At 42.6% G+C, this 21,974-nt stretch overlaps 1 protein-coding gene across 1 annotated transcript in view; it reads left to right on the top strand.

Moving 5' to 3' along the window:
- The window catches only part of LOC118402753 (CUB and sushi domain-containing protein 1-like), a 439,121-nt gene that overhangs the window by 397,702 nt on the left and 19,445 nt on the right, over positions 1–21,974 (top strand). Inside the window, exons 46-57 of the mRNA XM_035800963.1 lie at positions 116–229; positions 935–1,123; positions 1,272–1,418; positions 2,528–2,716; positions 4,504–4,689; positions 5,333–5,527; positions 7,171–7,344; positions 7,988–8,161; positions 8,319–8,492; positions 11,853–12,041; positions 12,709–12,882; positions 13,404–13,586. Coding sequence (XP_035656856.1) covers positions 116–229; positions 935–1,123; positions 1,272–1,418; positions 2,528–2,716; positions 4,504–4,689; positions 5,333–5,527; positions 7,171–7,344; positions 7,988–8,161; positions 8,319–8,492; positions 11,853–12,041; positions 12,709–12,882; positions 13,404–13,586 — 2,088 coding nt within the window. The remainder of the gene's footprint in view (positions 1–115; positions 230–934; positions 1,124–1,271; positions 1,419–2,527; positions 2,717–4,503; positions 4,690–5,332; positions 5,528–7,170; positions 7,345–7,987; positions 8,162–8,318; positions 8,493–11,852; positions 12,042–12,708; positions 12,883–13,403; positions 13,587–21,974) is intronic.

Genomic DNA, 21,974 nt, shown 5'->3' with positions numbered 1-21,974 from the left:
TATAGCTGTTGGCATTGTCTCGAGACACATGAACATAATATCCAATGTAGGTTTCCATCAGACGTTGATGATATCACATCTGCTATAAGACGTATGAAATCATTATTTTGTCCAGGAGATGTTGTGAAGTATCGCTGCTTCCCTGGATTTACCCTGGTAGGCAACAGTGAGCTTACCTGTAAGCTCAACTCTCATCTTCAGTTTGAGAGTCCTCCGCCAACTTGTGAAGGTAAGGGAATGTTCTGACCTTTTTCTGATTATTTTATTTATTATTCCATTTATAACAGGATGTGAACTTTCAGCTCAGATACTTCCAGTTATCTGCTTTTACAAGCGTATCAGTTTACCTGCCTGTTTTTGTTTATATCTGACGTTCTACCCTTGTTTCTTTGTATCCTTCTGATGACTCCTTTATACGACACTATTACTAGACATTGTTCCAAGGTGTGCATCAGCCTGTTAAAAAACAAAGTGCAGCTAGAGTGTAGCTAGAGTCTCTGTGACTATTTGAAATCGAAGCTCTGACTGAACGTGAGTCACAGATTGAATGGCTTATGAATGGTGTGCATATCATTTCTAATTATAGTGCCAATGTGATGACACAGATGGAAGGCAGCAGTATGGTTCCATTAGCAGAGCACAAAGTACATTTTCTAGAGAGATATGGAGATAAGCGAAGCAGAGTTTCCTTAAATGTTGTAATTCCGTAATGCAGCTATGGTCCATTCGGTTTGTTTTCATTATCATTTGCCCACAGGGTAGAAGTGGAAAATGCCTTCACATTATTTCTTGCCATAGATCACTAACCCTGAGCTCATTTGGATTTAGCAACCTGGAGAAGTTCAAGAGAAGTACAGTTGAGGTGATAAAGATGTGTACTGTAGCAGTAACTAACTATTTCTCATTTGTCTGCATGTGTGTGTTGTGCGTTTAGCCCAGTGTCCTGCAAATGAAGAACGCTCCTCCTCATCAGGAGTTATCCTTAGTCCAGGTTTCCCTAAAAACTACCCCAACTCTCAGACCTGCTCCTGGGTCATCAGGGTTCAACCTGCGTACACTATCTCCATCTTTGTGGAGATGTTTCAGAGTGAGAAGCAGTTCGACGAACTTGAGCTCTTTGACGGTAATTTCCTCTTCCAACAGCCAAATAAGTCATATGCATGTTTTATTTTGTTTGTTTTCAAATGTTTATGCCATGTCAGAGATTATTTAATGTTCAAATGCCTTACAACAAGCACTGTCATATGTGAGTGTTACTTTTGCTCTGTTAGGACCATCTGGCCAGAGCCCTTTGCTGGTGGCCCTTAGTGGAAATCACTCCACACAGTTAAACTTTACAAGCAAGACCAACCACCTTTACCTGAGATGGTCCACTGATCATGCAACCAGTAAAAGAGGATTCAGAATCCGCTACACAGGTTTGTAGTGCATAACAATATGTTTCAGTTTGTGAAAAGGCTTTAACACCCATGTGCTCTGGGCATGTCTATTTCTACTAATGCATCATCATTCCTATGTTTCATAACAGACACCAAATGAAACATTTGAATTACAGGACATTCAAAAAGTGGGACAGCGCCATAGCCTTTTTTCTCTTGTATGGGTGTCAAAGCTTAGACACCAGCCTCTGTCCTCTGAGGCAGTTGCTTTGGATCCAATGTAGGTCAAAGTGTGTGAGGCAGTCAGACTTTTACAAGTTAGCCCTCATTAGACTGTATACCTGCAGGGATCCTTTTGCAAGTCCTTCATAATAGAGGTCAAAGATCCGATAATGAATTTGGCTGAATAACCGCCATGTCCGGTGCCTCAAACCGACATTTCCACCAATGACCAAACATGATATATAGCTCACAAAGCCCAGTGGCAATGATTACTCTCCATTTCTTCTCTCCTCTTTTCTCTCCCTCTGCATTTTCTGTTGCTTTTCTTCTCTCAATTCATTTTAGTCGATAATTTTGCCGTTCCAGCCCCTGTGCTGGTTATTATTCCAGTTTGTTTCCACATGTTTCCCCATTTATTCAATTTGCCATCCCTTGTGCGAAAAAAATGACTCTGTAAAAAAATGGTTACATTGCATTGAGGCCTGACGTGTCAGAATGAGTGATGGTTTCTGAAGGCTTCAGAGTGGCTACCTCAGTGCTGTCAAACTATGTAAAAGTATTTTTAAATAATGCATGGATGTTGAACACAGACAGGGTAATACACCTCCGTTTGATCTTTACAAAACTGCTTTGGGAGTGAAGAAGTCTTTACCCAGCCAAGGGATTTTTCCCTTTGTCTTAAACAGTCCATTGGTCTTTCATCAAAGTAAATAAGAATGATGCCTGGAGTTTTAACATGAGGTCTAATCACCTAGAACCTAGACATAACCATTTAGTACTAGTCATCTGGTGGATGGATTTAATCTAATGGTATACTAATATAATGTAATATGAAGTACTAATGTATATCTAGTGTATATCGTTAATCATTTAGAAGGAGGAATGGTATACAAAACACTTAAATTGCTCCTTTCTTTTCAATTTAGCTCCTTATTGTAGCATTAACGACCCACCTGGAAATGGAGGGGTGCTTAACCGAACAAGAGAGATCCCAGGAAGTAATCTGCAGTACTATTGTTATGCTGGCTACAGACTAGTGGGGCCCAGAAATTCCACCTGCCGGTTACATCCGAATGGACTGTATCATTGGGATACCCCAGCTCCACTATGTCAAGGTAATGCAGAATGGCGAATGGCATTTACAGACTCGAGGGGGATTCGCTTTAATGTCTGGTGAAAGTCTTGCAAATGTGATTGGGCTCCCTCTTGTCACAATGTTGACATGTATTTGTGGAATTGTGATTCATTGTCTATTTATTTTTCTCCTTGGTATTCAACATATCAGGCTACAATTCATGAATATTTCTTAATATCATAGAAAATATCTTAATGAATAGATTCTAAGAAGTCTTTTAACAAACTTTATTCAGAAATATATAATCATTGACAGTGATGTAACTGACCCTTTCTGCATTGTGTTCACTAGTGTGACAGCCCATTGCTGTAATGAGGTGTATATTTGCATAAAGGAATAGAGTCTAAGATAGAGCTAATTACTTCTGGGGGTTTTATCTTTAATGCCTGTTTGCGATAGAGCATGCAAGACAATTATCTATTTTTAAGGTACAAAGGAAACTGTGTCCACTCATTTGTGGTAAACTACAGGTGGGTAACTAGTGAACAAAACAAGATAGCTGTTTGTTATCCTCACTAAACCTGATAGGAAATTATCATTTGATATGATGAGATCGTCTGTTCCATTTGCACTGTATTCTTAAACATGGTATTCAAACGGTAAGCGTGGGTTTAAGCAAGTGAATGCCACAATCTTCAACGGTAAATTTCAGGTTTCCATTGTACTCTAATAGTTGGTACATACTAACAGCATAGGTACATACTTTGCTTACTTCCTCCTTATCCCTCCCATTTGAGACACAAGGCCACTATAGTTAGAACACAGAACACTCCTGTGATGAGAAGTGTCCATAGTGTCTACTAATTATGTGCCATAATTTCTGTAAGTGCTGAGAGTAATTCATTCAGCTGTTCTTAAGGTCAGTGGAGGATTCTGGCTTCTCTGTTTAATCAAATCAAAACAAATGTTATTAGTCACATGCTCCGAATACAACAGGTGTAGTAGACCTTACAGTGAAATGCATACTTATGAGCCCCTAACCAACAATGCAATTTAACAAAAAATAAGAGTAAGAATAAGAAATAAAAGTAACACGTAATTAAAGAGCAGCAGTAAAATAACAATAGCGAGACTATACACAGGGGGGGGTACCGGTACAAAGTCAATGTGCGGGGGCACCGGTTTGTTGAGTTATTAAAGTAACTATGCATAGACAATAACAACAGAGAGCAGCAGCGGTGTAAAGGGGGGTGCAGATAGTCTGGGTAGCCATTTGATTAGATGTCTTATATCTTCGGGGTAGAAGCTGTTTAGAAGCCTCTTGGACCTAGACTTGGCACTCCGGTACCGCTTGCCATACGGTAGCAGACAGAATAGTCTATAACTAAGGTGGCTGGAGTCTTTGACAATTTTTAGAGCCATCCTCTGACACTGCCTGGTGTAGAGGTCCTGGATGGCAGGAAGCTTGGCCCCTGTTATGTACTTGGCTGTATTCACTACTTGGTGTGCTTGGACCATGTTAGTTTGTTGGTGATGTGGACACCAAGGAACTTGAAGCTCTCAACCTGCTCCACTAATCCAACTTAAACATAAGGTTGTGATCAAAGTGGACAAGAAAACAGCCTAATTGGTCCCACTGCTTTTACTGGAACTTTGAAGACATCTACTAGCTTGAATTGTTCTCGAAATATGTTGCTTTGTTGCTTTTGTAGATGTTCCTGTTGCTTTGGAAGATGAAATTCTTATTTGAATATACAGTTGCAGGGTGAGAAATTATCGTTTGATGAGAGTATAAATTTTTATATTTTCATATCTTTCCATTGGCAGCTATATCTTGTGGAATCCCTCAGTCTCCTGCCAATGGTTCATTCCATGGTTTCCAGTACACAGTAGGAAGCAAAGTTAACTACGAGTGCAATGAAGGGTACAGGATGGAGACAAGTTTCTCCACGAGCGCCGTCTGTCTGGAGGAGGGGACATGGAGCAATGCTGCACACCCACCTCTTTGTTTACGTGAGAAAAATAACCCTTTGTTTCTATGCCAACGGTATGTTAAAATCGCCTGCCTCATTGAGCCACTGCAGTCAATGCATGTCTCATTAACATCCTCCTTAGAGAGTAATTTGGAGCAGGTAACGGGTGAGCAATAATGACTAGATTTTTGCAGTTAAGCACTCACACAAAATAAATGGTAGGATGCAACCCCGCCTCCTCAGGCCTGCAACCCCGCCTCCTCAGGCCTGCATTGCCAGAAACACTCTCTGCAATCATATTTAAGTCATTTTGGGACATGACTGTTTAAATGACATGTTCATACTACAATGAGTGTGATTTATGTGAATATAATATATATATATATATATATATATATATATATATATCTATATCACAAATATTTTTATGCTCATTATACTTTCTAATTTGCTTTGGCATTTCTCAGTTTGATTAATAGAATGTAATACTATGTATATACTTTAGGACAAAGACCGATAATGTACACATCAAAAGACTTAGAATATCAAATCACTAAAGTTGGAGAACGTAAAGGAAATGGAGATTTTTTTCTCTCTCATGTCTGTATTTTTGAGTGTTCAGAATGAAGGCCAGGGTCACGGTATTCCATTAACTCTGGCCTGTTCTCTCTCTCCCCCCACAGCGATCCAGTGCCCTAACATTGAGAGCGTGCTCTCAGAACACATGGTGTGGCGGCTGATCTCGGGGTCACTGAATGAATTTGGAGCTCAGATAATGCTGAGCTGCACTCCTGGCTTCTACCTCGGAGGACAGAGGACAATCAAGTGCTTAGCTAATGGAACCTGGGCTGGAATTGAGGAGAGGTCTACCTGCAAGAGTAAGATACATACTGTGCATGTACCACAAGGCTGCAGTGCTTAGAGTTATAGAACATACCATTAAGTAATTTAGCAGATGTTCTTATCCAGAGCAACTGACAGTAGTGAGTGTATACATTTTCATATATATTTTTGAATACTGGTCCCCAGTGGGAATCAAACCCACAACCAAGGCTTTGTAAGCACCATGCTCTATCAACTGAGCTACACGGGAAATATTATAATTTGTAAGAATGGAGTGCAAGATACTTGACATTTCGAGTATGAATAGTACCTTTTTCTAATTACTGAGAGCAATTTCATTGTCTGACCGGGGCTGTAATTCAGACTGGCAGTTAATAAATCTGAAATCCTCTGTGCCTCTTTGTGGCTCCCAGTGTATTTCTGGACCGTAACATGTATAATCCCCAGGATTTGGTGTAGTAGCTGGAAAGTCGTAAGGAAGTATCCAAACTTGCTATTTGTTTTGATCACAGCTCTACCTATTTCCTCTACTTAAACATGTTGTGTAAACAACTGCAGTGGTGATGAAGTAATCATGGAAAATAGCCTCTGTCTAATTAGAGGTCAGAGGGAGAATGTAAATATTTTGATTAGCGGGGACTTAATATTTAATGTGTTTACATGCCATTGTGTACATGCAAAGGCACATTGGCCTCGGCTTTGATTGGGTGCATCCAGGAGTCCCTGGTGTGTTTTCTGATCATTCCCTGGGTACCTCCTTACGGGGAAGACATGCATTATGTTCAGGGATGGAATCTAAGGATTTTGGGCACTGGCCAGCTGGGCTAATAGAATAGACCATTATTTTTAATAGCCTGGGTCCAAACTCTGTCATGTGAAACTTAAAAAGAAAGCATTTTACTAGCTGGTGGGTTAGTTGGGAAAATGTTCTGATAGCCCGGTCAGAAAAGTACTAGCCTCGGGCTTGCAGGATAGCTTCATTTCCATCCTCTATATGCTGCATGAGTACTCATTTTCATCAATAGCCAATGTCCTTACATAATGTAATGTTTAGTGCCTCCTTTCTATTATGTGGTGAACCAAACTGTATGTGAATTTAAAGATGGTGAATGCACAATGACAAACAAACAAGCATACTGTTGCATTTGTTAGAATGGTCTGACAAAACATAAAGGACAATATATAATGAATGTTAGCATAACAGCCAGCAATGTGTGTTTACATAAGGTAGTTGGATATGTAAATGTACTGTAACATTTACAGGTAACTTGTGAGGGCTGATTGTGAGTCAATCAGCTGCTGTAAGACAAGACGTGCCACTTCCCCATTTAGTGTTTGAGTACAAATACACCAGTGGAGGCTGGTGGGAGGAGCAATGGAAAGATGGGCTCATTGTAATGCCTGAAATGGAATCAAGGGAATGGAGTCAAATGTGGTTTCCATATGTTTGATGGGTTTGATATTCCAGCCATTACAATGAACCCGTCCACCTATAGCTCTTTCCAACAGCCTCCACTGAAATACACAATTCTCTGCATGCCTTTCATTCAGGGATATCTAGTCATTGTACATCAAAATGCTCCACTAATCAGTCCTTATTGTGGAATTTGTTTCCACTCAGGCACATTGGCGTGCAACCAAGTATAACTCAGTCTTTGATTGTCTGTGTCACTTCCAGTTATCTCGTGTGGGAACCTCCCCTCTCCTCCCTATGGCAACAAGATAGGAACCCTGACTACATTTGGCGCCACAGCGATCTTCATGTGTAATACGGGATACACACTGGTGGGGTCACATGTGAGGGAATGTGGGGTCAACGGGCTCTGGAGCGGAGTGGAAACCAAATGTCTTGGTACAGTAGAAATGTTTTTTTTTTATGATTAAGATTTCTGTCTTCTCATCCTGGACGAGCTCCAAAATTGTATCTAACTGGATGTCCCCCAATGTTATGATCTTGGACCAACACCAAATAGGGTAGAGCACCTTTATGGTTTTCAAATCATTATGCCAGAAACACATTAAGATTCCTCAGGTTACAGTTGATCCGCTTCAAACTCTTGAAGGTCAACCTCTTTAAGGTAATTTCGCTTCAATTACCAGTGTCCAAATTTGATGTAGGGTAGGCAACCATTCTATAATTAGATTTAATCTGACCCCAGCAGTCAACTCCAAAATGTCAGTAAAAAAATAAGATATATACTGTACCACCAACATTATTATCAATTAGATTATCGATCAGATAAAATTATCGAGGCAGTTCTCACCACAAAGACATGAATTATCAGGGGAGGAAAGGATGAAATGTTTTCATATCTCAAAGTGCCAAGTGGTTATTACAGTCCTGAGACCATTTCAAATATGTGTGTTAGGGAATAGGAAGAAAGTTTGCATCTCAAATGTACTCGTTCATGCCAATCCACACTGTCTCAACTATTTCAAGTATCATCTAAGAACTGAAAATAAGATGCAGGTATCTGGTTTATTCTCCCTTCTAGCTGGCCACTGTGACTCCCCTGATCCAATCATCAATGGTCACATAAGTGGAGGTGGCTCCAGTTATCGTGACACTGTTGTCTACCAATGCAACCTTGGCTTTCGCCTTATTGGAACATCGGTTCGGATCTGTCAACAAGACCACAGATGGTCCGGACAAGCTCCTGTTTGTGTTTGTAAGTGGATAAACTTAAGTTTTGTTATTGCCTTCATCAATTCTTTCTTAATGATCAGAGATTTACAGGAATTCTCAATTCTCAACCCAATCACCATCACTAATAATTGTGTAAAACAATTTTTGCTCTCTCTTGGCTACCTCTACTTTTTTCAAAGCCATTACCTGTGGTCACCCTGGAAACCCAGCAAATGGTCGAACTAATGGCAGTGAGTTCAACTTGAACGATGTGGTCAACTTCACCTGCAGCACAGGATATCAGTTGCATGGTGCCTCAAGAGCTCAGTGCAGGATGACTGGACAGTGGAGCAACCCTCTTCCAGTTTGTAGAGGTAAAACACAGTAACAAATACATTCAAAGCATTTCAGGTATATCCATTTCATTTGTGGGTAGAGTGCATACTTTATTTTGTATAGATAGTTTGTGCATGTCGATGGCTCACAAAGCAAATATATTTAACTCATTGTGTATTAAAGTGGAACTGACAGCATTTGAACTACTTTGCAGATATGAAACAACACATTCATAATACCAGTCAAAAATTACCAGTTTATACTACATAAGCAACTTTACGAGAGGTTTTAAAAATAGGTTATATATGACTCAACATTCCTTGAAGTACACGAAGGTATTGTTGGCAGAATAGATGGATGCAGTTCACTGCTTGATTAATATAATTCACCAAAACATGTATGGTTATTCTAAAAAATATTGCTATCAGGTTGTAAATCACAGCTGGCCTGGTACATTTTTTACTGCCTCCATTCGGGATGCACCGTTTCAATGACTCAATATTTTGGACCAAAAATTACGAGGGTAACTGACTGGGAATGTCAATACAATTAAACTAGGAAGGGCAATGATCACGTCAGTCATAACGTGGCTAATAAACTAGCGTATCTATTTACGTAGCAAGCTAAAAAAAACACGGAGCCAAACGTTAGCTAGCTGCTAGGAGGATGTCATGCAATACCATTGGAGGAGTGGGTGAGTGACTGACTTTCCCCCCTCTTATCGTTTTTCGGTGACTATACACAGCTAAAGATGCAGGTGTCATTTGCTTAACTAGCAAGAACTTGAACGACTGTTGCGCAGTTAACATATCTCTTGCTTTCGCAAATTCACTCTCGTCTGAGTATGACAGAGCGCAAGAGTATCTGATGAATTTATGAACTCGCAACACCCGCTGAATATGCGCAGTGTCGGTAAACAAAAGTAGTAGTTAGTCATGAACGCTCTACATAGCATGTAAACAGCCTAACCAGCTCTGCTACAACGAGCAAAATGGTCAGAGTGAGGTGTTCTCTCATTTGTGTCTGGAAGTAGCTAGCCAACTTGCTTGGTTGGGACAAGAAAGATTGCATTGACAGGCAAGCTGCAGAAGGACCAGTAGGATATAATTCCCCATTGGTTATCAGTGAAATTTTTGACGGGCAACTAGCTGAAAAGTTCGAGTTTATCTAATGTTCCTTCGTTACATTTGAGCTCATCTTGCTCTGCCTATAATTAGTTGTTGATCTTCTTGCTGTGCATAACGGATGGAGAGAAAGCCCACATTTTCATGGTTGTTTGATCAATATGACTGTAAAGTTCCCAAATGTAATGTGACAGAACGTGCAGAAATCCATTCAGGTGTATTTTGTGGCTTTTGCCGAATGCGTTCTAATTTGTAAAGTTGCGCTTTTGCTACTGCCTGTAAACACATAGTGTTGCCGACTAATTTTCAGGGTAAATTGCTTGAGGCAGGTTGATTTGTTGTTAAATGACGTGATGTCTGCGTTGTAACGTAAAACTGCGTCATTACGTTGAATCCACAATAACGTTACTCAAATTGACTGGCTATCTCGGTAAAAAAATATGATTTTGACATTTGTTCAGGTACAGACTCCCACTATTTTCTGTACAATTTTGATTGAGACATGTTGATTAATGTTAAGTTATGTTCAAGATCAAACATTCGTGACCAACTATATTCATTGGGTTTGTCTCGTCGAAGGCATATTGCTGCTGCAGTCAGCCAACAATGATATGCAATTTTCTGAAATTGCTGCTGGCCTTCTGCTGACGTCACTCACAATTCACTTTTGCAGCCAGGCACGTGTGTTGTGACTAAGTGTGTGACAGAGAAAATCGTTTTTGTGTAATTTAGAAGAAAAATACGTACGTTTTAGCGTTTGAGTCACTTTTCAAAAGTTGCTAAAAGTTCCAAATACATTTTTAAAAGTAGCTCAGGTGCTTGCTAGGTGCTGTTTGAAAAAAAAGTTGCCAGGGTAGTCTGAAAAGTTGCTAAATCTAGCAACAAAATTGCTAAATTGGCATCACTGAACACACAGTCCACTTCAAAGTGAATGGTGGCACATGGCTTGTTTGCATGAAGGCCTACTGTAGCTCTAATTGGCTATGGCGTACCGGTCTGCATGTTTTGGAAAAATTACTTGTGTCATGCAGAAAGTAGATGTCCTAACCAACTTGCCAAAACTATAGTTTGTCAACAAGAAATTTGTGGAGTGGTTGAAAAATGAGTTTTAATGACTCCATCCTAAGTGTATGTAAACTTCGACTTCAACTATTTGTATGACTAGAATAGTCCTCCATGCTGAAAAAGCAAGGGAAAACGAGGTAAAAAAAGTATATATTAAACAAAAAAGAAATGGCCTCCTTCACCTCCCACAACAATGGTCAGTATTCCTACAGTATGTCAGTGTGCTCCCTCAGCCTGCAGTATTCCTACAGTATGTCAGTGTGCTCCCTGCTACCTCAGCCTGCAGTATTCCTACAGTATGTCAGTGTGCTACCTCAGCCTGCAGTATTCCTACAGTATGTCAGTGTGCTCCCCGCTACCTCAGCCTGCAGTATTCCTACAGTATGTCAGTGTGCTCCCTGCTACCTCAGCCTGCAGTATTCCTACAGTATGTCAGTGTGCTCCCCGCTACCTCAGCCTGCAGTATTCCTACAGTATGTCAGTGTGCTCCCTGCTACCTCAGCCTGCAGTATTCCTACAGTACGTCACTGTGCTCCCTGCTATTTTGTAAGCCACTCTGCACACCCACACCCAGGGTTCCAACAATCACCTTTTTTCAAGAGGGTTACCTGAATAATGGTGTCTATTAAAGGCAAGGAACATGCCAATAGCAGGTGCCAATTATCAATTTTGGAGGGGTTTTTCCAACCTCTCTGTCCCTAGGGGTTTAATTGACTGCCAAGGCATTGGCAGCTGTCACTGAGGGAAAGCGATCTGTTTAGCTTCCCCTGGACATTAACTTTAGGCTGTTTTTTGTTGAAGGGCAATAGCTGAAGTCAATGTTCAGCCAACTCTGAGGCAAGACGTACAGCGTATTATTGTTACTGGGGCTTCCTGCCCTGCTGGTTTAAAGTGCAACTGAAGTAAATAAGGAATCTACATTTTTGTGACAAGTTAAACTGAACAGAAACTGCATATCAACCCACATGTATGACATTTCTACACAGTTATTAGAGTAAATGTATGTCAAATGCTATTGACTGTAGAAAATCTGTAGTTACAGTACATGAGAGAAGCTGTATATCTTAAAAAGCATGGATGGGTTGTTTTGAAATGAATCCGAACTTGAACAGAAATCCTGCTATTCAAGCTTTCCCATTGATTTCCCTTCTCTTCTCACTCTTGGGTTCACTGTCAGACTTTAAGCATGCGGACGGTTTTATCTTGCAGTGGTAAACTGCTCCGATCCAGGCTTCGTGGAGAATGCCATTCGTCACCCGCAGCAGCGCTTCCCCGAGAGCTTCAACTACAGAACCAGTGTGATGTATCACTGCAAGAGGGCCTTCTATCTGCTCGGCTCATCACTTCTCACCTGTCAGTCAAACGGCCTCTGGGACAGATCACTTCCTAAGTGCCTTTGTGAGTAATATGCTGGGATTGTCTTGCTCAGGGTACAAAAAGTGGTAGAGGTAGAATCTGGGTCCCAAGTGGTGTGGTTAGTCGCTGTTGGAGAATGATAAAAAAAATGTGAAATTTACTGTTCTTATAGTGGTGAGAAAGAGAATCATTATGGCTTTGCTGAAAATGTTGTATATAGTGTTAATGTTAGTGATGAAAAGGGGTTGTGGAAGTAGTAGTAGTGGTAACAGAGAAGGCATGGAAATTGGGGTGTTCAAATCAAATGTTTATAGTAATAACAAGTGTTTGGGTGCTGGGTTCAAAAGGCATATACTTGATAAAAATAACAGACAGTAACAGTAACAGTAACACTGAAGGCACAAGAAAAAATGAAGTATATCTTCGGCGGCAGGTAGCATTACAGTTTGAGCGTTGGGCCAGTAACCAAAAGATTGCTGTTTCGAATACCTGAGCCGACAAGGTGAAAAATCTGTCGATTTGCCCTAATTTGCTCCAGGGGTGCTGTACTACTATGGCTGACCCTGTAAAAAAACACATTTCACTACAGCTATCTGGTGTATGTGACAATACTTCCATTTTTATCATATTTTCTTTAGATACATGATGGATATAAAAAAGTATTTCTATCAACTGTCCTCTAAACATTTTCTCTCCATTTCACCTGCAGCTATTTCCTGTGGTGATCCTGGCACACCGCCCCAAGCTATTATGTCAGGTAGGAAGTTCACAAACGGCGCCGTGGTCCATTACACCTGCAGCCACGGCCGAGCACTGATTGGGAACGCCACGCGCTACTGTCAGGAGGACGGACGCTGGAGCGGGCCACAACCCTACTGCTCAGGTATATCCATCAGCAGGGTCCTACACCCTTTGAAGAACCTCTTTTGGTTTGCAGTAGAACCCTTTTTGTTCCAAATAGTTCTACCTGGAACCAAAAAGGGTTCTAACTGGAACCAAAAGAGGTTCTTCATAGGGTTCTCCTATGGGGACAGCCTAAGAACCCTTTTTGGTTCAAGATGGCACCTTTTTTTCTGGGTGTTGCACACTGCCAGGCAGGGAAACCTGAAGGCTCTCCAATGGACAGAAATAACACTGAGTGACAGGTTTCAGGGAAGTCAACCCCAACTGAAAAAACTAGGGGTTTCTGTGGGTTTTTCAAGTTTTGTAGCTAGAGCTGTAGGAAGCAAGAACTCTGGGTACAGCCTTGGTAGCCTTTCATGGAAGTTAAAAGGGAGTGTGGAAAAAACTATTTCCATCTCAGAAAACAAGGCTAGAATGACTGATATGCACTGCCTATGGACCTTCTGTAGTGAGTGATGGGTGGTCGTTTGAGTGTTGGATATTTTCTCTCTCCTTCATTAGGCGGTAGTTCCGGGGAGTGTGGTGACCCTGGAATCCCACCTCATGGCTCCAGGTTGGGGGACGAGTTCCAGCTGAAGAGCCTGCTGAGGTTCACCTGTGAAGCCGGCTTCTCCCTGAGTGGCTCGGCTGAGAGGACCTGCCTCCTCAATGGCTCCTGGAGTGGCACCCAACCAGTCTGTGAAGGTGAGTCCCCGCCCGTATACGGTGCATTCGGAAAGTATTCAGACCCCTTGACTTTTCCACATTTTGTTGCGTTACAGCCTTATTCTAAAATGGATCCTTTCCTGGTCTGTGAGTTTTGGTGGGTGGCCCTCTCTTGGCAGGTTTGTTGTGGTGCCATATTCTTTCCATGTTTTAATAATGGATTTAATGGTGCTCAGTGGGATGTTCAAAGTTTAGGATATTTCTTTATAATCCAACCCTGAGCTGTACTTCTCCACAAGTTTGTCCCTGACCTTGCAGACTCTGGCACCTTTGGAACGGACACACACACACACACACACACACACACACACACACACACACACACAGGGGCAAAGAAAGGATTTAGTCAGCCACCAATTGTGCAAGTTCTTCCACTTAAAAAGATGAGAGAGGCTTGTAATTTTCATCATAGGTACACTTCAACTATGGCAGACAAAATGAGGGAAAAAAATCCAGAAAATCACATTGTAGGATTTTTTATGAATCTATTTGCAAATTATGGTGGAAAATAAGTATTTGGTCAATAACAAAAGTTTTTCTCAATACTTTGTTATATACCCTTTGTTGGCAGAGGTCAAACGTTTTCTGTAAGTCTTCACAAGGTTTTCACACACTGTTGCTGGTATTTTGGCCCCTTCCGCCATGCAGATCTCCTCTAGAGCAGTGATGTTTTGGGGCTGTTGCTGGGCAACACGGACTTTCAACTCCCTCCCAAGATTTTCTATGGGTTTGAGATCTGGAGACTGGCTAGGCCACTCCAGGACCTTGAAAATCCTACTCCTTTGTTGCCCGGGCGGTGTGTTTGGGATCATTGTCATGCTGAAAGACCCAGCCACGTTTCATCTTCAATGCCCTTGCTGATGGAAGGAGGTTTTCACTCAAAATCTCACGATACATGGCCCCATTCATTCTTTCCTTTACACGGATCAGTCGTCCTGATCCCTTTGCAGAAAAACAGCCCCAAAGCATGATGTTTCCACCCCCATGCTTCACAGTAGGTATGGTGTTCTTTGGATGCAACTCAGCATTCTTTGTCCTCCAAACATGACGAGTTGAGTTTTTACCAAAAAGTTATATTTTGGTTTCATCTGACCATATGCCATTCTCCCAATCTTCTTCTGGATCATCCAAATGCTCTCTAGCAAACTTCAGAAGGGCCTGGACATGTACTGGCTTAAGCATGGGGACACGTCTGGCACTGCAAGATTTGAGTCCCTGGCGGCGTAGTGTGTTACTGATGGTAGGCTTTGTTACTTTGGTCCCAGCTCTCTGCAGGTCATTCACTAGGTCCCCCCGTGTGGTTCTGGGATTGTTGCTCACCGTTCTTGTGATCATTTTGACCCCACGGGGTGAGATCTTGCGTGGAGCCCCAGATCGAGGGAGATTATCAGTGGTCTTGTATGTCTTCCATTTCCTAATAATTTCTCCCACAGTTGATTTCTTCAAACCAAGCTGCTTACCTATTGCAGATTCAGTCTTCCCAGCCTGGTGCAGGTCTACAATTTTGTTTCTGGTGTTCTTTGACAGCTCTTTGGTCTTGGCCATAGTGGAGTTTGGAGTGTGACTGTTTGAGGTTGTGGACAGGTGTCTTTTATACTGATAACAAGTTCAAACAGGTGCCATTAATACAGGTAACGAGTGGGGGACAGAGGAGCCTCTTAAAGAAGAAGTTACAGGTCTGTGAGAGCCAGAAATCTTGCTTGTTTGTAGGAGACCAAATACTTATTTTCCACCATAATTTGCAAATAAATTCATAAAAAATCCTACAATGTGATTTTCTGGATTTTTTTCTTCTCATTTTGTCTGTCATAGTTGAAGTGTACCTATGATGAAAATTACACTCCTCTCATCTTTTTAAGTGGGAGAACTTGCACAATTTGTGGCTGACTAAATACTTTTTTGCCCCACTGTGTGTGGGGCATATATATATATATATATATATATATGTATGAGCTCATGTGACACTTAGATTGCACACAGGTGGACTTTATTTAACTAAATATGTGACTTCTGAAGGTAATTGGTTGCACCAGATCTTATTTAGGGGCTGCATAGCAAAGGGGGTGAATACATAGGCACGCAGCACGTTTCAGTTTTTTTTTTAAACAAGTTATTTTTTAAATTTCACTTCACCAATTTGGACTATTTTGTGTATGTCCATCACATGAAATCCAAATAGAAATCCATTTAAATTACAGGTTGTAATGCAACAAAATAGGAAAAACACCAAGGGGGATGATTACTTTTGCAAGGCACTGTACAATTCTGAGTTGGATGAAAGTTCCAAACTTATTTTACCATTCGTAGTTCGTTTTACCCAAGTTCCCAGTTGTCTTGAACTTTGAGGGCTGATAACACAGTGTCATGGTCCACCCTGAAAAAGTGTCTTAATGACCAGTTCTTCTGCATAAAGTAATTGGGGAAATTGAGAAAAAGACTGCTGCATTGAACCTTCTGAATTTAGGACTCCTTGATGTATGCAAGGGTGAGGAGTCCTACACAGACCACCTACCACTGGTAATGTACTGTATGATAATCGTTGCTTTAATGCAGGTTTTCAGAAAGGATAACGCCATCCAACACCTATTATAGTCTATTACCTTAATGCTCAGCAATGTTGGGAGGGATTCAAAAGAGAAGCATCCAGGGATATTTCTGTTTAATTCATCGTTTGAAAAATGACATGGGAAACCTTGAGTGAAGCCAAGGTGCTTATTGGCACATTCATTTTTTATTTATTTATTTCACCTTTATTTAACCAGGTAGGCAAGTTGAGAACAAGTTCTCATTTACAATTGCGACCTGGCCAAGATAAAGCAAAGCAGTTCGACAGATATAACGACACAGAGTTACACGTAGAGTAAAACAAACATACAGTCAATAATACAGTATAAACAAGACTATATACGATGTGAGCAAATGAGGTGAGAAGGGAGGTAAAGGCAAAAAAGGCCATGGTGGCAAAGTAAATACAATATAGCAAGTAAAACACTGGAATGGTAGTTTTGCAATGGAAGAATGTGCAAAGTAGAAATAGGAAGAATGTGCAAAGTAGAAATAAAAATAAGGGGGTGCAAAGGAGCAAAATAAATAAATAAATTAAATACAGTTGGGAAAGAGGTAGTTGTTTGGGCTAAATTATAGGTGGGCTGTGTACAGGTGCAGTAATCTGTGAGCTGCTCTGACAGTTGGTGCTTAAAGCTAGTGAGGGAGATAAGTGTTTCCAGTTTCAGAGATTTTTGTAGTTCGTTCCAGTCATTGGCAGCAGAGAACTGGAAGGAGAGGCGGCCAAAGAAAGAATTGGTTTTGGGGGTGACTAGAGAGATATACCTGCTGGAGCGTGTGCTACAGGTGGGAGATGCTATGGTGACCAGCGAGCTGAGATAAGGGGGGACTTTACCTAGCAGGGTCTTGTAGATGACATGGAGCCAGTGGGTTTGGCGACGAGTATGAAGCGAGGGCCAGCCAGCGAGAGTGTACAGGTCGCAATGGTGGGTAGTATATGGGGCTTTGGTGACAAAACGGATTGCACTGTGATAGACTGCATCCAATTTGTTGAGTAGGGTATTGGAGGCTATTTTGTAAATGACATCGCCAAAGTCGAGGATTGGTAGGATGGTCAGTTTTACAAGGGTATGTTTGGCAGCATGAGTGAAGGATGCTTTGTTGCGAAATAGGAAGCCAATTCTAGATTTAACTTTGGATTCATAAGAAGTATGAAATTATGTGCATACACACATCCAGTACAAAGGTACGAGTATGGGTGTACTGTATATCTTAGCTGATCAGTGTTGGGGTCAATTTCATTTAAATTCCAGTCAATTCATAAAGTAAACAAAATTCCAAAATGTCCTCATTGAAAAGCATTGAAGAGAATTGGAGTTGGACTTTCAAGTGTACTTCCTTAATTGACTGGAATTGTCTCCAACCCTGAAGCTTATCTACTGTATATTTCTACGTTTTAGACAATTTACCCTCAATTATCTCATCATTCACTTTTAAATAGACTCATTTGGACATAAAGATATCATATGTAAATGTATTTAATGTCTTTAGTACGTCTTAAACTGTGTCTCATTAACCAATAACTTTGATTGAGCTTGATAGCTCCTTAATCCCACAATTAAATTCAAATAATTTGCCCAAATCAAATTTATTATGACCATGATTATGAAGTACTGTATACTCTACACGACGCATATTGTAGCTGTGCCATAAGATTTTGGGTAATTATGGGTTCCTTGTTTTCAGGTTGTGTTGTTTCTCATTCCTGTGTGTTTTGGTGTTTAAGTTGTTGTTTGTGTTCTTCAGTTATTTGCTGTTCTTGTTGTTTGTCATATTTTAACTCTGTTATCATTAGTGTTCAGTGTTGTCTGTTAGATGGGGTCGGACATGGAATTAGAATAGTAGAATGGACATGAACCTTGTTATGATGGGATAAAGGTCAGCCATGTTGGTCAGGGTGTTGGTCAACTGTGGTTTGCCAGTGGTGTGGTAAGATATTGTGTAAAATAATGAATTTGAATAATGTATATACACTGTATATTTGTTAGCTAGCTAACCAAAGGAAGGATTCCATGCATTTTTTTCAAATTAACTGACAATATGCCAACATTTTATTCAAACAATGCAGTGAATGCACAGCCATACACTGGCTGAAATCAGTTGATGACAGGACTTAGAGAAGTTGTAAATGCAACAAGTAGACTTCTGATTTTTTATCGTATAATAGCACTCACAGCTTTTCAAGAAAACACAAATGTTGACATTTATGATCTGTTTACTTATTTTGGAGGCTATTTACACAGAATATTGGTGAAAAACCTGTATAAACAATATGTATAGTTATATTACTATATAATTATATGAATATTTCAACAATAATTATATTATACAATTTCTGATATCACATGCCTTTATTTTATTTTCCTGCACTAGTAAAATCAGGATTATGCCTCTACTGCCATTCATTCACATTAGACATTACATTACATTTAAGTCATTTAGCAGACGCTCTTATCCAGAGCGACTTACAAATTGGTGCATACACCTTATGACAACCAGTGGAACAGCCACTTGCATCTAAATCTTGTTGGGGGGAGAAGGATTACCTACCCTTACTTACCCTATCCTAGGTATTCCTTGAAGAGGTGGGGTTTCAGGTGTCTCCGGAAGGTGGTGATTGACTCCGCTGTCCTGGCGTCGTGAGGGAGTTTGTTCCACCATTGGGGGCCAGAGCAGCGAACAGTTTTGACTGGGCTGAGCGGGAACTGTACTTCCTCAGTGGTAGGGAGGCGAGCAGGCCAGAGGTGGATGAACGCAGTGCCCTTGTTTGGGTGTAGGGCCTGATCAGAGCCTGGAGGTACTGAGGTGCCGTTCCCTCACAGCTCCGTAGGCGAGCACCATGGTCTTGTAGCGGATGCGAGCTTCAACTGGAAGCCAGTGGAGAGAGCGGAGGAGCGGGGTGACGTGAGAGAACTTGGGAAGGTTGAACACCAGACGGGCTGCGGCGTTCTGGATGAGTTGTAGGGGTTTAATGGCACAGGCAGGGAGCCCAGCCAACAGCGAGTTGCAGTAATCAAGACGGGAGATGACAAGTGCCTGGATTAGACCTGCGCCGCTTCCTGTGTGAGGCAGGGTCACTCTGCGGATGTTGTAGAGCATGAACCTACAGGAACGGGACACCGCCTTGATGTTAGTAGAACGTGGTGTTGTCCAGGATCACGCCAAGGTTCTTAGCGCTCTGGGAGGAGGACACAATGGAGTTGTCAACCGTGATGGCGAGATCATGGAACGGGCAGTCCTTCCCCGGGAGGAAGAGGAGCTCCGTCTTGCTGAGGTTCAGCTTGAGGTGGTGATCCGTCATCCACACTGATATGTCTGCCAGACATGCAGAGATGCGATTCGCCACCTGGTCATCAGAAGGGGAAAGGAGAAGATTAATTGTGTGTCGTCTGCATAGCAATGATAGGAGAGACCATGTGAGGTTATGACAGAGCCAAGTGACTTGGTGTATAGCGAGAATAAGAGAGGGCCTAGAACAGAGCCCTGGGGGACACCAGTGGTGAGAGCGCGTGGTGAGGAGACAGATTCTCGCCACGCCACCTGGTAGGAGCGACCTGTCAGGTAGGACGCAATCCATGTGGGCCGCGCCGGAGATGCCCAACTCGGAGAGGGTGGAGAGGAGGATCTGATGGTTCACAGTATCGAAGGCAGCCGATAGGTCTAGAAGGATGAGAGCAGAGGAGAGAGAGTTAGCTTTAGCAGTGCGGAGCGCTCCGTGATACAGAGAAGAGCAGTCTCAGTTGAATGACTAGTCTTGAAACCTGACTGATTTGGATCAAGAAGGTCATTCTGAGAGAGATAGCGGTAGAGCTGGCCAAGGACGGCACGCTCAAGAGTTTTGGAGAGAAAAGAGAGAAGGGATACTGGTCTGTAGTTGTTGACATCGGAGGGATCGAGTGTAGGTTTTTTCAGAAGGGGTGCAACTCTCGCTCTCTTGAAGACGGGAGGGACGTAGCCAGCGGTCAGGGATGAGTTGATGAGCGAGGTGAGGTAAGGGAGAAGGTCTCCGGAAATGGTCTGGAGAAGAGAGGAGGGGATAGGGTCAAGCGGGCAGGTTGTTGGGCGGCCGGCCGTCACAAGACGCGAGATTTCATCTGGAGAGAGAGGGGAGAAAGAGGTCAGAGCATAGGGTAGGGCAGTGTGAGCAGAACCAGCGGTGTCGCCTTGACTTAGCAAACGAGGATCGGATGTCATCGACCTTCTTTTCAAAATGGTTGACGAAGTCATCTGCAGAGAGGGAGGAGGGAGGGGGAGGATTCAGGAGGGAGGAGAAGGTGGCAAAGAGCTTCCTAGGGTTAGAGGCAGATGCTTGGAACTTAGAATGGTAGAAAGTGGCTTTAGCAGCAGAGACAGAGGAGGAAAAAATGTAGAGAGGAGGGAGTGAAAGGATGCCAGGTCCGCAGGGAGGCGAGTTTTCCTCCATTTCCGCTCGGCTGCCCGGAGCCCTGTTCTGTGAGCTCGCAATGAGTCGTCGAGCCACGGAGCGGGAGGGGGAGGACCGAGCCGGCCTGGAGGATAGGGGACATAGGGAGTCAAAGGATGCAGTAAGGGAGGAGAGGAGGGTTGAGGAGGCAGAATCAGGAGATAGGTTGGAGAAAGTTTGAGCAGAGGGAAGAGAAGATAGGATGGAAGAGGAGAGAGTAGGGGGGAGAGAGAGCGAAGGTTGGGACGGCGCGATACCATCCGAGTAGGGGCAGTGTGGGAAGTGTTGGATGAGAGCGAGAGGGAAAAGGATACAAGGTAGTGGTCGGAGACTTGGAGGGGAGTTGCAATGAGGTTAGTGGAAGAACAGCATCTAGTAAAGATGAGGTCAAGCGTATTGCCTGCCTTGTGAGTAGGGGGAAGGTGAGAGGGTGAGGTCAAAAGAGGAGAGGAGTGGAAAGAAGGAGGCAGAGAGGAATGAGTCAAAGGTAGACGTGGGGAGGTTAAAGTCGCCCAGAACTGTGAGAGGTGAGCCGTCCTCAGGAAAGGAGCTTATCAAGGCATCAAGCTCATTGATGAACTCTCCGAGGGAACCTGGAGGGCGATAAATGATAAGGATGTTAAGCTTGAAAGGGCTGGTAACTGTGACAGCATGGAATTCAAAGGAGGCAATAGACAGATGGGTAAGGGGAGAAAGAGAGAAAGACCACTTGGGAGAGATGAGGATCCCGTGCCACCACCCCGCTGACCAGAAGCTCTCGGGGTGTGCGAGAACACGTGGGCGGACGAGGAGAGAGCAGTAGGAGTAGCAGTGTTATCTGTGGTGATCCATGTTTCCGTCAGTGCCAAGAAGTCAAGGGACTGGAGGGAGGCATAGGCTGAGATGAACTCTGCCTTGTTGGCCGCAGATTGGCAGTTCCAGAGGCTACCAGAGACCTGGAACTCCACGTGGGTCGTACGCGCTGGGACCACCAGGTTAGGTGGTCGCCACGCGGTGTGGAGCGTTTGTATGGTCTGTGCAGAGAGGAGAGAACAGGGATAGACAGACACATAGTTGACAGGCTACAGAAAAGGCTACGCTAATGCAAGGAAATTGAATGACAAGCGGACTACACGTCTCGAATGTTCAGAAAGTTAGGCTTACGTAGCAAGAATCTTATTGACTAAAATGATTAAAATGATACAGTACTGCTAAAGTAGGCTAGCTGGCAGTAGCTGATTGTTGACACTACACTAATCAAGTCGTTCCGTTGAGTGTAATAATTTCTACAGTGCTGCTATTCGGGGCTAGCTGGCTAGCTAGCAGTGTTGTTTACGTTACGTTGAGTTAAAAGAACGACAATAGCTGGCTAGCTAACCTAGGAAATCGCTCTAGACTAC

Source organism: Oncorhynchus keta, chromosome 24, assembly GCF_023373465.1.
Source record: "Oncorhynchus keta strain PuntledgeMale-10-30-2019 chromosome 24, Oket_V2, whole genome shotgun sequence".
NCBI lineage: Eukaryota > Metazoa > Chordata > Actinopteri > Salmoniformes > Salmonidae > Oncorhynchus > Oncorhynchus keta.
Note: the sequence above shows the minus strand (reverse complement) of the source record. Positions and strands in the feature narration are given on the sequence as shown.